The sequence below is a fragment of the Protopterus annectens genome, chromosome 14.part0, assembly GCF_019279795.1.
Source record: "Protopterus annectens isolate FY-2018-M chromosome 14.part0, PAN1.0, whole genome shotgun sequence".
In the NCBI taxonomy this organism is placed as follows: domain Eukaryota; kingdom Metazoa; phylum Chordata; order Ceratodontiformes; family Protopteridae; genus Protopterus; species Protopterus annectens.
In genome coordinates, this window is record NC_056748.1 from 20,449,222 (window position 1) to 20,466,498 (window position 17,277).

A 17,277-nucleotide genomic window follows, 5' to 3' on the forward strand; every position below is an offset into this window, starting at 1 on the left:
GATTTGTTTCCATAGAAAATATAGTTGATTGAAGTTTTGTAAAATGTATATCTCACTGTCTTAGCTTTGAGAATTCTTCATTATGAATTACCATTGTCTAATCATAGTCAACACCTTGCAGATCATTTCACTTCTAAGCTCTTGTGCAGACTAGCTGCATTCTAGTATATCTACCAATTAGGCTATTGCCCCTCCCCCACATACCCCCTTTCTCCTAAGAGAAGGGACATGCCAGGTGAGAGATAAGCTAGGAACAGGTGTGTATACACACACACACACACTCACACACACACACACACACACAAAAACAGGCAAGTATTACTCACATGTTCTTCAGAGCAGCTACCCCTCTGGTGCAGTAGTGCAGGCCGATCCTTGGTGGGCAGTGCATGTGCATCTGACTGTTGCCCCTGACTGATCCCACAAAATGGGTCTGCACCCTTTCTATCTGATTCCGCAGCAAAAAGTGAATCTTCCGCAAGTGTCTGATGTTCTTCTCCAACACTGCTGCTTCATAATTAAGTGAGCTGCAACCTGGCTTCAGGCTGTAGCAATGACAATAAGATTGACATAATTTATACTTTTCTCTAGTTCTGTTTCATGTTCTTTTCTGCTTTATTAATGTAACTTTTTTTTTTTATTATTTTTAATTGAGAAAATAACTGTAACCACTGGCGTTTCTATGCAAAAGCTTACTGGTACTCTGTATCACATTACATCAACACTGGCTGCTTCTCTCAGAGTTTTGTAGCCGCTTTCACTACAGTATGTCGGTGGCACACACACATACACACACACACACATACACACACTTCAAACTGGAAAATGGCTAGTTACTATGGGAAGACAATGCTATGAATGTCCTGCATTTTTAGGGTCAGTTTTCTATTTTGACATTAATTCATCTTCTAGAAATAGGCTAAACTGTATGTGAGAAAAGAGATTTTTAAGATCATGTGACCACTGCCAAATTTTTTCCATAGTGAGGAATCACTGACCTCAGAAGTATGAATTTAATTACTTGCATATTAGGGACTACTTAAAATGGATCACCATTTCATGTTTTTCTTGTTGATGAGGAGATATCCTCAGTGATGAACATTTTTTGTTTTTGCACCAGGCACTATCCACTACATCTGTCTGTAACAGTAAACTACCAGTTCTGCAGTGGTTACTTTCAAAGGGAGGCGCTTCAGGTGAATTCTAATGACTCAAACTTTTTTTTCTTTTTTATGAATTGAAAGAGAAACATCTGAATGACATTACAACCTAGGTATTTATGGTAACTGTTCCCTAAACACATTAAGTGTGTTTGGTCCTTGCTAGCAGTGGATACATAATCTGTGGGCATTTTGACATAGCCTAGGCTTTGGCATCTGAAATCGACTGTGTATTTTGCACCCTTGCTACTTCATAACTGCTGTAATAAAGCATGTCTGATGGGTGCTGTTAGAGTACCTAAGAGGAGTAGATGAATTTCTTTCCCTTCTACCCCCCCCCCATTCCATATGGGCAGGAAAGTGGATGCCTTGTCATTCTTAGTTATCAGGATGCTGGACAGGAGTTGGGGTTTAGAATATAATAAATTTATCTTAACTAAACAATAGCGTTAATGGTCAGTAACCAGTTTTACTTATGCTATCCTATTTTTAAATGCATGTTAGCTTTGTGTCAAGGCACTTGTGGTCACAGACAGTGGACACTTTTTTGCTTTGATATCCCTGAGTATTAGGTCTCCCATTAGGATATGCAAATGCATCATTTGTTGCCCCAAAATGACAACTTTCAGCCCATTCATTGCTCACAAGGGGAGAAACATGTACCAGGAGTGGTGCTGTTATTTTCAGGAATTAGGGTTTTCTGTTTGATTGTAAAAACCCTACTCTGCATGCCCATACATATGCAAGGGTTGAATATGCAATAGTCCTTAGAGACTTGATATAATTCCACAGAAGGCATGATTCTCTTGCAAGCAAATATATCTTTATAATCTCCAGTTCCAGTGAGGGAGTCTAGAGCTGAGTGTAATGTCTGGACATGTATAAAAAGGAACAGGCACAAACACGGAGGAGAGGACACACTGTTGTACCAAAAACGAAACGATCCTTTTTTACTGTGGTTTTTGGTGCTGTATATTCATCTGGACATGCATGTCTAACTGTTACCACCCTGAGAGGGCTGAGCACATACTGCCCTAACCCCCCTGTCCCTCATCCTGCTGGCTCCTCTAGCACCTAGGGAGGCAGTTGAACCCAGGATGTCTAAGTCATCATCTAGGTTTTGTCCCTCTATTCCTCAGAGCTGACTAGTTAATGATGTGAAGTTGTTCTAGCTCACCTTTCATTCTTACTGATGGGTTCAGAGCCAACTCGGTCTAATGCAAAAGCTCAAGGTCTTCAACCAGCTCAAGGCCTACTCCCTATCCCATGATGCACTGGTGCTTCCTTCAGATCTCGTTTGCCGCTGCAACAGATCAGGAGTGATTCACCAGCATGGCCAGTGAATTTGATTTTTCTAAGTATTTAGCTTATGTATATATATATATATATATATATATATATATATATATATATACATAGATATATATATATATATATATATATATATATATATATATATATATATATATATATATATATATATATATATATATATATATATATAATATATATATATAGATATATATATATATATATATATATATATATATATATATATTATGTTTTCTTTTCTTGGTATTGTAAATTAGCGCTACCGCTAGTATCTATACATTCTTAGCTATCTTTCTTCTTCTTCCTTGTGGCCGTTTTTCTATCTAGGCCGTGTAAATCTCCCTATCCCTTAGCTAGTTAGTGTGAAAATTCATACCTTACTAAACTGTGTTTTATATTTATATATATATATATATATATATATATATATATATATATATATATATATATATATATATATATATAGATAGATCCTTTTGCTTAGTGTGTAGTGTGTATATATATATATATATATATATATATATATATATATATATATAGTTATACATATAGCTTACTTGGTTAATTAGCCTGTTTAAATTAGAAGGCTAATTTTCTCTTTGGCTGAAGCTCGTTGTTCTGTGAGCTTTCTGTGTGTGTATGTTGTTGTATAGGAGAAATGTTTCAGGATAAGGATAAAGAGGCTAAGCAATCCAAGTCAGAATTTAAGAAATGTAAATGTAGACAGAAAATGTCCATTACAGATGGGAACACGGAGTGTGTGTATTGTTTAGGTGCATTACACCTTCAGGAGACTTGTTTTGCATGAGAGAAGGAACAAACTAGTGGTTAGAGGTTAAATAAAGTCTTCCTTTCAGGAACAATTGGATGAAGGTTAGTCCAGTCATTCTGAGTCCTCAAAAAAGTCTTCTACTACTGGATCTTCAGATCCAGCAAAATCTACCAGCTCATCTAAGCCTGACAAACAAACAACTTCAGCGCCATTGACTACAGAGCCAGTAGTTGTCATTGTAAGGAGCCAGTCCCCAGTACTGGAACTGGTAACTCCAATATTGAAATCACCAATACTACAATCTGTAGGTTCATCAGTCCCATCTTCTCAGTCCTCAAGAAGCTTGTCTGACATGGACGTGGATTGTATGGTGCAGAAGCTACTTTAGACACCGGCATTAGCCAAACTTTTGTCGGCTCTAACCCCTCGAGCCTTGGAACTGACTAAAATCCCCCTGGCTACTTCTGTTCCTCCTCCGATCCAACTTGAAGTTTCGGAGCCGGAGTGCTCAGAGTTGATGATAGTGGAGCCATTAGGTACTGACACCTGCTCCAGGACTTTCGGAGCTGATATCCTGGACTACTTCGGTGCTGACTGAGGAGTCTAGAAGCCGACACTCACAGGTCGGGTCCGGGGAGGATAGTCAAACCAATATTTCAGGTCTAACTTTACCTCTCGGGGCTTCGGCACAGGTGAGTTCGCGCCTACCTCTGGCTCGAAACCCACTGTTTTGGTGCCAAGGGTACCCACTGAGTCTTCAGATCCAGGGGTTTCTTCACATCAGGACCATGGTGCCTTTGATGCCATGAGGAGAATATTGTCCCCACAGATAGCCACTTTATCAAGACTGGCAACTTCCTCCCCTAAAGCACTGGCATCTACTTCTGCATCACAGATTCCACAGAAGCGTAGAGACCCAGAGACCCAGGAAGCCCCATTGGGTGAGCCCTGCTCTTCCGAGACCTCTCCAGAAGTTCCCACTGAGGAGGTACCTTGGAAGAGGTTATGCAAGAGGAAGCATTTGGACTCCCCTCAGGAATGTGTTACTTCAGACACTGATGTAGATGAGTCAGAAGGGTCCCCACGATCACCCTCTGAAGATACCTCTTTCGCAGATATCTTGGAGATTCTTAAACAGAGTGGTGGCTGGCAGCCCTACTGATAATGAATCAGTCTACCTGAAGGCATTTGGGTCTCAGCCCTCCACCACTTGGGTGACTCCTCCTTTTGATGAACTTATAGACCTAGTTTGTCAAAAGGCATTGGAGTATCCAGCTACAGTGGAACCTGCCCCTAGGAGGCCCAACAAGTTTATTACTTCTCCACAGGACAAGGCATTTCTTACTAAAGGAGTCCCTGTTCATGCCATGGTGATGGCGGCCACCAAGAAGGAGTTATCCAAAACTTCGATGTCTATCCACCCCCCCGAATAAAGATTCTAAGGTCATGGACAGATATGGAAAGCACATTTACTTCAGTGACTTTTGCCATTACGTCACTGAATTATCTCATGCATTTCACTAGGCTACAAAGAGATCTCATTAAAGAGCTAGGAGATACTCTTCAGGGTTCAGTAGCTGTGGGGGACAAAGTATCCTCCCAGCTCTGTACCCTTAATTCCATAGTAAACTCATCCATGCATCTGATCTTGTACGCAGCTGATGAACCAAGTGGAGCAGTGGCTTCAGGCATTGCTCTTAGGAGACATTCCTGGGTGCACTTATGTCCATTTGTGGAGCCATTTAAGTCATCATTTATAAACACCCCTTTCGATGGCTTGTCCCTTTTTGGACCAAAAGTGAAAGAAACACTTACCAGGAGTGAAGAAGACAGAAAGACTCTGTCTGCCATCGGAGTCCATTTTTCCACACCTACTAGACCTTATCCCAAAGGTCAGAAAGGAGGAAAGATGTGGATCCGTAAAACTCAAGGAGCTTTTCAGGACACTTGTGGTGATCACTCCTCCATAGGCAGAGGAGGGGGCAATAATGGAAGATGCCATCCATGCGGCAGAGAGGGTCCACAGAACCAGGGTGACAATGGTCAGTTCTTTGGGAAGCCCTATCAACGCTCCTGAGAGGAGGCAGTCAGGGGATGCTTATCTTTGTACCCAGATGCCTGGCAAGAAATTTCAAAAGACAGCTGGGTACAAGGAATCATTTCCAGAGGTTACTCTATTCCCCTTCTTACCTGTCCCCCCTGTAAACAAGATCCCGGACATTCCACCAAGTCACTGGGAACAAGCAACCATAGAAATCCAAAGGTTGCTAGAAAAAAAAGAGTAATCCATCCGGTCCCCACAGACCAGATAGGATCCGGAACTTACTTAGTTCCAAAAAAAACAGGGGACTGGAGACCTATTTTGGATCTCAGCAGACTGAACAAATCTTTAAAAAAGACAAAGTTCCAGATGATCACGTTGCAATCGATACTCCCTTTTCTAGGGAAAGACAATTGGATGTGGTCAATCGATCTCCAGGATGCATACTACTGTATAAAAATGGTCAGGCCATCCAGGGATTACCTGCGCTTTTGGCTGGGAGCCAGTCATTACCAATTTCGAGCTCTGCCCTTTGGTCTCACTACAGCCCCCAAAGTATTCACCAAATGTGTGGCAGTAGTCACAGCTCACTTGAGACGCCTAGGATTCCACGTGTTTCCATATCTAGATGACTGGCTCCTAACTGCCACCACCAGGCAACAACTCATACAAGCGAGGGACATGACCATGAATCTTTGCTGTCAGCTGGGGATTACCATAAATTTAGAAAAGTCTGCCTTATCACCATCGCAGCATACCGTGTTTATAGCAGCAAACTCAGAAACCACCACAATGTCTGTGAAACTTCCACCAGAAAGGGTCCATGTTCTTCTTCAGCAAGTTCTAACACTTATTTCAAAAAGAAAAGCCCCGGCATCTCTAGTTCTCAAAATACTGGGTACAATGGCAGCAGCAATCATTGCAATTCCACTAAGTCAAATGCACATGCCCATACTCCAATGGCTCCTCTTCACACAGTGGTCTTTTCAAAATCTACCAATGTCTCATCAGATTATAATCATGGAGACCTGCAAAAAGGACCTGCAGTGATGGCTAATGTCACATTCAGTAATGATAGGCCGACCTTTTGTGTTCATCCATTTCTTCAGTCCCTCACATTGACAGATTGGCTCCAATTCCAAACATAGCCAGGTTTCAAAATATTTTAGATGCAACCCAGCATATTTTAACATCCTCTCACAAGTCATCTACTAGGAAGTTATATCTCAGTAAATGGAAATATCCTCAATATGGGCATTGAAAAATCACATTGATCCCTATTTATCTCCTATATCTACTGTTTTGGAATTTTTAACTGAACTTTTTTATGAGGGGGCAGCTGCCGCAACCATTCAGGTCCAACTAGCTGCAATGTCTAACTTTCACACCTTGGTATTCAAGGGTCTAATGTTATGTCACTTAGACTTTCCCAAAGGCACATTACATTTGAGACCACTCATTAAATCTCTGATTACCCCATGGGATTTAAATTTTGTTCTTTTTCGAATCATCCTGCCAACTTTTGAACCAGCCTCTTCATGTGACTTGAAGTATCTTACATGGAAAACCATATTTCTAGTAGCCATTACTTCTGCTAGAAGGGTTTCAGAGTTACAGGCCTTGTCCATTAAACCTTCCTTCATATATGATATTTCATAATGACAGAGTTTCTCTTCAGACAAATCCCTCATTTTTACCGAATGTATGTTCAGAGGCGAATCTCAATCAGTCTATAGAGTTACCTGTCTTCTTCCCTAACTATGGGAGTAACATGGAGTATATGCTGCACAAGCTTGATGTTCATAGGTAACTTTGACATTATTTAGACAGGACCAGAGATTGTCAGGAAAAGAGAACAGCTCTTTGTTGCTTTCTCAGATTCCAAAAAAGGTGCACCTGTGATGAAAACTACTTTATCAAAATGGTTATCAGACTGTATTTCTTTCACTTACAGTTCAGTAAATACACCATTACATCAAAAGATAAGGGCCATTCTACTAGGGCTCTCTCCACCTCATTGGCCTTTACTGCCAGATTACCAATAGATAGTATTTGTGCAGCAGCTACTTGGTCAAGGCCTCATACCTTCATCACTCATTACAAAGTAGATATGGCCTCCAGGAACAGGGCTTCCTTTGGTTCCACTGTCCTGAAGAATATACTCCAGTGATTCACCCAAGAAAGATGGTGCGTGGGACACTAACTCATCAGTAAGAATGAAAGGCGAGACAGAACTTCACATAAAGAAGTTATGTACTCACCATAACATTCCATGTGAGTTGTTCATCTCGCCTTCATTCTTACGTCCCACCCTCCAACCCCCATCTAAGTGTCTTGGGGACTGAGTATTCACCTAAGACATGGTTGTACTGACCTTTATTTAGTTTTCCTCTGTTATTGGTATATCAAGGGTGGCATGGAGTTTATTAGCAGCAAACAAGATCTGAGGGAAGCACCAGTGCATCATGGGATAGGGAGTAGGCCTCGAGTTGGTTGAAGACCTCAAGCTTTTGCATTAGGCCAAGTCGGAGCCAAAGACTGGCTCTGAACCCACCATTAAGAATGAAGGTGAGATGAACAACTCACATGGAACATTATGGTGAGTACATAATTTCTTTTTATCTAACATGAAGTAATAACTGTTCGGTAGCAGATATACTTGGCCCTGTCTTGTGCTTCACACATTTTGTAGTAAGCCATTACTTCAGTGAAGCATATCCTGTGCCCTGCTGGTTAACTAAGATAATGCAAACAACCAAATAGGAGCTATGTACTCTGATGTCCAGCAGTATGATATGGAGTCTCCATCAGTATAATACAGAAACGGTGAGCTGCTAATAACCTTCTTCTTGTAGCCCTAAGGTTTCATTCCCCTTAGACTCCATTTGCCTACTGTGTGACTTTGACAGTGCTCCTTCCCAGAAAAGAAGCATGTGCCAAGTGTGTGTACATGGTTTAGAAATGAATATTTAAAAATTGGTAGTCTGACGAAGGCCAGTCTTGGCCAATAGGGGTAATTAAACTTTTATAATGTACCATCTTCTTCTGCTAGAAATAAACTTGAATCAATCTGTGGAAACAGTATTTGCATGAAAACAGACTAAAATGCCATTCATTATCCAGCTTCACCCCCCCCCCCCCTTCTTACCTCCTTGTTTGATGTCTGATCTGGCTATGCTTGTATATAGTATGAGGGCGTATGGACTTCTGTGAGGAGAATGCTGGGACTTCTGGGATTGTTGCAAGCTTGCTGTTAAAAATGAAGGGAAGGAGTAATCAAGAAAGCAACAAAATAAAAAAAGTTAGTCCTCAGTGATATTTTACATTATAATTATTAATTTACTAGCCTTCTATTCACAGCTGTAGCACCAGACTAAATAGCAATAGGTAACAGGAGAAAAATGAACAGAGTACCATGAAACACTGCACTTTAGTTAGTAATAAGCATGCTTTCATTAATACTGCATGCAGTGTGGGTGAATCTTGTGTTTGTATGGTCCTTTCGTTATTCAACTGATTGCAGATTAACTTATCAAATTCCATTCTGTAAAGAGATATAAACCAAATGGACTTTTACTGAAAACATTATGTTGTCCTGAGGTTTGTTGACTTTGGAAGTAATCAACTGACGGATAGAAGTACACGGGCAGTAGCCCCATGTATGGGAGATATGGGAAGCTTTACCCCATGTGAACCACTTAGTCCTGGTTAGTCCATCAGAATCAGCTGAACAGACTTGGATAGAGTCATCTAAATTTAGATGAACCATGTCCTATCGTGCCCAAAGTATAGATTAAATGCTTCCACTTTGCCTTCAATTTCTGAGTATCCATTTAGTGGGTGTGCAGCATGAGAGGTAGAAGGGCTGATGAATCCTCATACCTTTACAAAATTATACATAAAGACATTTATTGAATTTCTACAATTTATTAATGAATGCCTTTTTGAGGAAAACTGCAGCTAAAGGCTCTATAGATGCTTGCAGTTTGTGAATTGTCAGTAACATAGAACTAATGAAACACAACAGCAGTGTTTTATCTGCAGTTCAGGATGTGTAGCAAATGTTAATACTTTTGCAATTAATTAGCTTTGAATAGTGCTTTTTTGCATTTTATAGCAATCTGTCATTCCTGTATACTACTGTCAGACAATGGTCTAATTGATGGAGGATGAGAAGTCAGAATAATGAGGGGTGATAAGTCAACTACATCATGAGCAAGTGCATGCAAACCAGTGCATGAACTATAAGAGAGTAGTCTGTCCAGGTTTACCAGGCGCTATTAGCTGCTGTGTTGACTATTCTTCAGTCCATACTTTCCTTTCATTTTACTCAAACAACAGACTGCATACCCATAAGACAATCAACATCCATAATGGCATATGCCCCTGTTTATTCCTACTATTACCCCAGGTACACCAAATGCTATCTACCTCTGACCTGCTGACACAGAGGACAGTAATGTTCCGTGGGCAAGAAGGGCATGAAAGAAGTCTATTGAGAACCACAGAGGGAATGTTTTACTTTTTTGCATAACTAAATTCTTGCAGAAAGTGAGGGCATGCGTTTGTAAGCCTGTATTTTTTATATCTGGTACTGGTGAACATACATAAACCTGTATACTATTGTAATAGGAATGCTGTTAAACAGTGCTAAGGGAAAGTTCATAGTACTTGGCCTGAAATTCAGACACTCTATTCCACCCCCTTGGTCAATATCTCCATTGCCAAGGTCCAAAGATATTTCTCATCAGTGCTGTAGTCAGGGTAGCAACCTTAGCATCCATGGGGACCAAACTATTCAATCATTTTTTATTCCATTAAATTTATAGCATAGTGGCAAATTGGCTCATGAAAGCGAACTAGTTACTTTAATTGAAGCATATACCAATGAAATAAAAAATCTGAGCTGATATCGCTTTCACCTTGAAGATGATTTAAAGTGTATGGTTCAGAAACTTTGGCTTGGTTTTTTACCTGCACGTTGCCAACTGTCCAGAATTTTTCTGGACAGTCCAGACTTAAGGGACACTGTCACTGACATTGAAGAACACAAGAATATGTTTGACTGAGCACCATAATATTGTATGACAAGCCCCTCAAGGGGAGGTTAAATGTACACTTCTATCTGCACACATTTTGCTTTCACATACATGTCTAGAATTGTTGACATGAAAAGTTGGCGATCCTACCTGCCTGGCTGTTTCTTCTCAGCGCAGCACCTCCTAAAGGCAATATGAGAATTACCCATATTCTGAGAATATCATCCATAACATGGCACTGTACTTACTTGCAGTAGTGCTGAATCAGTTATTTTTAAGTCACACGCCATTTCTGTAGATATTATTAAATAACGGCTTCACTACTGCTAACCTCAATGCCAGGTCATATGTTTAAGCTATCTTCGGTTATTGTTAAAAAAACTTAACCCAGGCTACACTATGTCACATTTCAAGGCTGATTTGTAAAATTAAACCTCATAGTTAGTCACATTTGCAATTCTTCTGTTATTTACAGTTATGCCAGATGTTCATAGGTTAATAGGTTCACAGGTACTTACTAGGCTATTGATCCATGAGGATCTTGCCTAGCCAGGTATTCCCATGTAGTTTTTACCCCTTATATTTTAAGTACAAGTAACCCAGAGATGAACACAGCATTTACATACTGCCCCTATTTATGAGAGACAAGGGTGCTAAACCATGGGTGAATTTCTGCTTACCCATCCATTCATCCACATCACTTATGAATAGTGTGAGAAGTACTTTGCTTTATGTAGAGAGGAAGACTATTCCAAAAAAGTGGTATTATCTGTAAATATGTACTATTTATGTTCTAAAAGAGACTGAAATCTCTTAACCCCTCCTCAGACTCCAGTCCTAACTGGATTCTCCTAAAATTTCCAGTTCACAAAGGCAAACTACCACTGAACACTACACCCTATCTACTACCCCTGCTTCCCTAAATAAATTCAAATCACTCATCACTAACATCCTTAAAATCTGTACCAAAAATAATATAATCATTATACATGACTTCAAGCTTAATTATCTTGGCCCTCTTTCATCTGATATGGGTACAAGACTTAGGTCTCCTTCAGCTCATAAAAGAACCAACAAGACCTAACCTCAAGTCCTCTGAACACTCCACACTTAACCTAATTATTATAAACATACCAAACTCCATCATTAACATAAACATTCTGCCACCATTACTACGTGACCACTGCCCAATCACCTTTACAATTGTCAAACATCCTATATCCATTTTTCTAGTAATCATTCTTTGTTCATTAAGAAGAATATTGCTAGAGGTCCGTCATTAGGGCCTCTAAGATGACATCTAGTGATTGTAGGTTTGAACAAGAAATCCAGTTTATCATGTCCTTGTTCACAGATACAGGATACAAGCCAGAGTTACTAAATAGAATAGCCAATGAAATTAGATCTAGGAAACCTACAGATTTTCCCCCTATTCTTTTAAAACCTTTGAAGAACAATCATGGTTTGTATAAGGAACATGTTACTGCTTGTTGTTTAGATATGACAGTAGATTATTATGATATATGCAACATCATTAAGAGAAATTGGAAAATTATTGAAGGGAATGCTGAGTTATTTAGTTTGGTTGGTGACACCCCAAAGTTTGTTTACAGGAATAATTTTAATATTAAAAGGATGTTGAAGAATGACACCACTAAAGTCCCATGTCAGAAGACTATGTCTAATAAAACCAAGGGAATGTAGAAATGTGGCTATTGTTCTGTTTGCAGGTTTCTTTTGGAAGGGCCCCTTTTATATTTAGCTCATTTGGATACATCTATACCTATTACAGGGGTTTATAATTGTAACACCAAGAGGATTGTATATACTGGTGTTTGTTCAGATTGTGATTGTTTCTATATAAGGATGACCAAGAGAAGTTTGCAAAAAAAGCGTGAAAGAACATCTTTATGCTATAAAAAATAATGATAGTAACAATGCCCTTTTTAAACACAAATCAAAACGGGATTGTAAGAAATTTAGGTTTACTATACTTTAGCATGCTACTAAGGATTTAAGGATGGGGGATTATAGAAATAAAACTGAACAAAGAGAGATGTTGTAGCAGGTAAAAATGGGAGCAGACACTTATCCAGGTTTAAATGATTCAATTAATATTAAATGCTTCATATGGACAAGAGGTTAAAAATACAAAAGAATACATATATTTCATATAGTTGATAATTAACGTTTTGAATATATAAATTTTATTTTTATTTAGATTTTGTGGTTTATTATGTCTTTCATTAGGGCTAATTTATTTAATTGATGCTGATTAAGTAATTTAATTGGTAAAACAACCTAATAGGAGTGTATATTTAAGTGTGTTATTTTATATTCAGTGTGTTTTCTGAAGAAGTCTGCAGCAGACGAAAGCAAACATTTTTTACGCTAAAGTTCTTCAAATTCCTAGGACTATAGCTTGATTAGTCGCTAAACTTTCTTTTCAATATAGACAAAGTGAGAACCAAAATAAATTCCCTCATCTTCTATGTCAAAAAGACCTCCCTTTTTCCATCCCAAACAGGCAGAGCAACCATTGGCAACTGAGTTCTCTTTTTCTCAGCTTGAATATGGGCTCCTGGTTTTTGTTTCTGTCTCCAATAAAAACATGGCCACACTCCAGACTATCTCTGACAACATCTGCAAACTCACCTGTCTGTGAACATCACTGTATCACCCTAGAAAAAGCCAAATGGCTACCCAAAAAACAAATATCTAACCTAGTTTTAGGATCCCATCTCTACCAACTATTCCAGCATCACACATTAAATCCCCTTCTGGCTAGACTTCATTAAAAAACCTCCTCAAACAACCTGAGGCACTACTTACAAGCCACACAAACTCTCAATACCCCTAGAACCAAACTCCACGGTACTGAACATGCTTTCTCCTCTCAGGCACCTACTCTTTGGCAAGCTCTCCTCATGGACATTAAGGAAATCAACACTTATTACAAACTCAGAAAAGCTCTGCTTCAAACCAAATGCTCCTGCTTCGACACAGGACATATCGTCTAACCTATCTGATTTCTGAGTCTCTTGTCCTCTCTCGAGTCACTGAGGATTGACCCATGTTAGAAGCTAACGTATATGTTGCACATGACACTGCTTGAGTGTATATTGCACTGAGCTTGTTCACTAGAATGCATATACACGTACACTGCGGTGGTGGTGCTGCGGTAGCATTGTCGCCTCACAGTTAGACGTTGCACGTTCGATTCTCAGTTAGAGCGTCTTCTGTGTTTCGACATGCATGAATGGGCGTTCCTTCGTTGAAGGTTGTGCGTTAGGCCCAACAAGCCAGCACGTAAAAATCTACTGCCAATCATTAGCGGACCGGAGTTCCGCTGTGGCGACCCCTAACCGGGAAAAGCCGAAAGAAAGCCTGAACTACTCTGTTATTGCCTATATTATTCTAGTTTTTTTCTGAAATTGATCAGTACTGATCAGTGCACTACCCTGGTAAACACATGTAAATGAATGAATAAAATAAATACATTTAACAATTATCTTTTAGCTTGCTGCACAGTATGCTTCTTTAGGTCTATGTGTTCATTAAATATTGCCTATTTCAGTCCTACGACTGATTACATAATAAAGAACCTCAGTGTCTCTCCTTATAAATTGTTGTTCATTGAAAGAACTGAAATAAGTGTCTTTATCCTTTCATTACATGGTGCTGTACTGGACAAGTGCCAAATATCTAATTTTTCTCCTTTATGTGCCAAATCTTCTTGTACCTTTCAGAAAAAAGTCTTTACTTATTAGAGCTTTGATAAAGGTGGTTTATTTTATAGTAGCAGCATACAGTGGAGGTACAGGTAGTAATCCAACAAGATACAAACAAGACTTAACTGGCTCAAGTAACAGTGCTGATGAACTGAACCCAACAATAGCTAAAGATTACTCTGACTTCTGCAGCTCTGAAGAACAAATTATACTGCTCGTTGTAACACTGAACTCTAAATTGGTTCTCTCCTCTGTAATGGCAGAATCAAGACAAGCTGCAATGTTTTCTGTACTTTCTGAACTTTTATTGACTTTTGAATATCTAAACTGCTGAGCATTTGACCTGACTTCTGTACTGTAATCCATCTCCTGAGTATCCAAACTAAAGTGACTTCAGACTAGAAGTCTCTCTCATAATACTAAAACCCTGTAAATTTTCTAGATGTTCTACATGCCTCTTTAACCTTGATTACCAGCTTAAGCCTTGTGCCATCTGTTTTTGTACCAAATGTTCCGTACACCCTGTTAGGAATGTTCCATACACCCTGTTAGGAATGTTCCATACACCCTGTTAGGAATGTTCCGTACACCCTGTTAGGAATGTTCCATACACCCTGTTAGGAATGTTCCGTACACCCTGTTAGGAATGTTCCATACACCCTGTTAGGAATGTTCCGTACACCCTGTTAGGAGGTCTCATCCTTTTCACTGTTTTGGCCTGAAGGTTATTTCACTGAACTCATTTGTGTCCATCATTGAAACGTTCCTTTCAACTGAAACTGCACTTTCTGAAACAGCACATAGAATGTGAAATATTTATATAGGATTTATTCTTGCAAAACTATATTTATGTCAGGCTTATACTTACATACATCACATCTCACATCTGTAGTCTCAACAAGCAGTTCTTATTTTAGAGCATCGTGGTTGATATTCAAAATATCCCAAACATTACTGTGTGTGAAGTTTTTTACAAAATATCTCCAATAATACTGTGGCACTAAGCATATCTCCCAGGTGTTGCCAGTCATCTACCATTGGATGTTATAATGTCATGTGATGATTAATTGTTCATTGTATTTCCAATCTACAAAAATACATTTTTTTTTCAAGTTGGCAGATCTGTGAAAAAACAGTACTTAAGCAAAACAGGAAGAGTCAATTAATATGTCAAAGCAAGGTTTTCTTATTTTCTCAAAGGTTATGCACCCTCAAAAGTTAGTATATGTCTAAGTTTGGGAATGGGGCAAAGTCCCCCGAAACATTATTGAACTGTATTTGCATTCATTGAACTAATGTCAACAAGTATAAACTGATGTTCCATTAGTTCTTCAGATCTCTCCTACTCCATCTGGAGCAGTATCTTGTCTGTTTGGATCACTTTGAGTTACTTTATACAAGTTCTTTGATTTAATTCTGAATCTCCCTTCTCCTTTGAATAAAATGTTTATTTAACTATTAAATATTTAAAATTTTCAGAAGTTTATTAGCTTTCCTAGCAATTAAGTCTGAACCCTTAATATTTTCCTACTTCTCAGTATTCTCCAACCACCTTGTCCTTCATCTATGAATTCTACTGAATGTTTCTTGAAAATATAGGCTATATATATATATATATATATATATATATATATATATATATATATATATATATATACCTCTCATCCACTTAGTGCAAGAAATATGGACAACACCTAAAATAATTGTGGTGGGCAAAGCCCCAAATATAGGGACATATTTTAAATATTGCTGATAAACTTAAAAAAATTGCTATAATAACGATTTATGTCAGCGTGTATTTTTTGAAGAATATGAAGTCTGAAACCCAAAATTATGTCATTATTTAGGACTTCAGTCCTCGGTGACTCGCCAGGATAACCACAGATTTTGTGAGGTACAGACAAATATTTGGTAAAAATCAGGACAGTCTACAAAAATCTAGACAGTTGAGTTATGAGCCACAGTTGGCCAGCATTTATCTTTTTGGCTGATTTAGCAGATGGTCTTAGCTTGGCATTTCTTAACTGCATGCTTTGTATGGGACCCCACCTCATAAATGATGCAACTATCACTGCAGTGTGTTAGAGTTGCCCTAAAAGGTGCTTTTGTGATTCACATGTATGAAGCTATTTTGGATTAAGCTGTATAATCTTCCTCACACACCACCGTAATCTCAAATGCAGTGTGCAGTCGCTCGATGTCAGTTACAAAGTCTGGAACTTACCATGATTCACACTGTGTCATCAGTTACAGTGCCACCACTGAATAAAAATGACAGCTATAACTCTCATGAAGAAATCTTAAAACACTAATATTTTTGAAGAAAATCTCACAAAATGACCATTCATTAGGCAACATTTGTCACTGTATCATTGGCATATTTAGTACTTTCACCACAGAATATGCAGTAATATTTTACAATGATACATGACACAGGCAGCAGACAGTATTAATATAGCATTGAAGTAGCACTCCATGTTGCCTCCCAACCGCTGCAATCCCCCCCCCCCTTCATAGTACACAGAGCAATTCTACTCAGATCACAGACACTGAAACTTACTGTTGTTTGTGTACCTTCTGTGTAGTTGGTGTCATCCAGGTAGGCAGCAATGTATGCACCTATTCCTGGATCTTCTGCAACAGTTATCAACTGAATAAGGCTCTGGTATGGATTTCTACTATATACTGGCTGTGTGCAGTTCAGTGCAGACAACCAAACGAGCACCTCTACAATGTAATGATGACAATGTAAAATGTATGTTACTTACACACTATATGGCAGCATACCGATAGCACGTGTGTACCCCATATAAACATAGACATTTATTCAGCAACCAAAGAGAAACATCTGTAATGTAAGGTTTAAGTGGAAAATGAAAATGTATACCACTTACGGGCCAGGTGTCTTCATCTTCAGTGATCTGGAACAGGAAATACATTGGAATCGAGTAAACAGCTGCCTGTAAAGACACAAAATAAGTGAAGTAGTTCAAACTTCAGTACATAATGAAAAACAAACAAAGCGGAGAGAAAGAGAAAGTCTGCTTGTTTTCACACTGGTTACTTTTAGCTAGATCTAGGAATGTTTGTTTGACCTAGTGTTTCATGTCATCCAATGTTTTGGACAATTCTTTATATAAATAATTTAAAATTCCAGCTCCCCCTAAAATCTCTTACATGAGTGAGTTCAATGGTTTAATGA

The 17,277-nt window shown here is 38.8% G+C and overlaps 1 protein-coding gene across 1 annotated transcript in view; it reads right to left on the bottom strand.

Annotated features, from left to right (window-relative positions):
- Positions 1 to 322: 322 nt before the first annotated feature.
- Positions 323 to 17,277, bottom strand: part of LOC122789134 (glutamine-rich protein 2-like) — a 137,384-nt gene continuing 120,429 nt past the window's right edge. Inside the window, exons 15-17 of the mRNA XM_044056358.1 lie at positions 16,970 to 17,035; positions 8,454 to 8,555; positions 323 to 545 (exon numbers count right to left, since the gene is read on the bottom strand). Of these exons, the coding sequence (XP_043912293.1) occupies positions 323 to 545; positions 8,454 to 8,555; positions 16,970 to 17,035 (391 nt within the window). The remainder of the gene's footprint in view (positions 546 to 8,453; positions 8,556 to 16,969; positions 17,036 to 17,277) is intronic.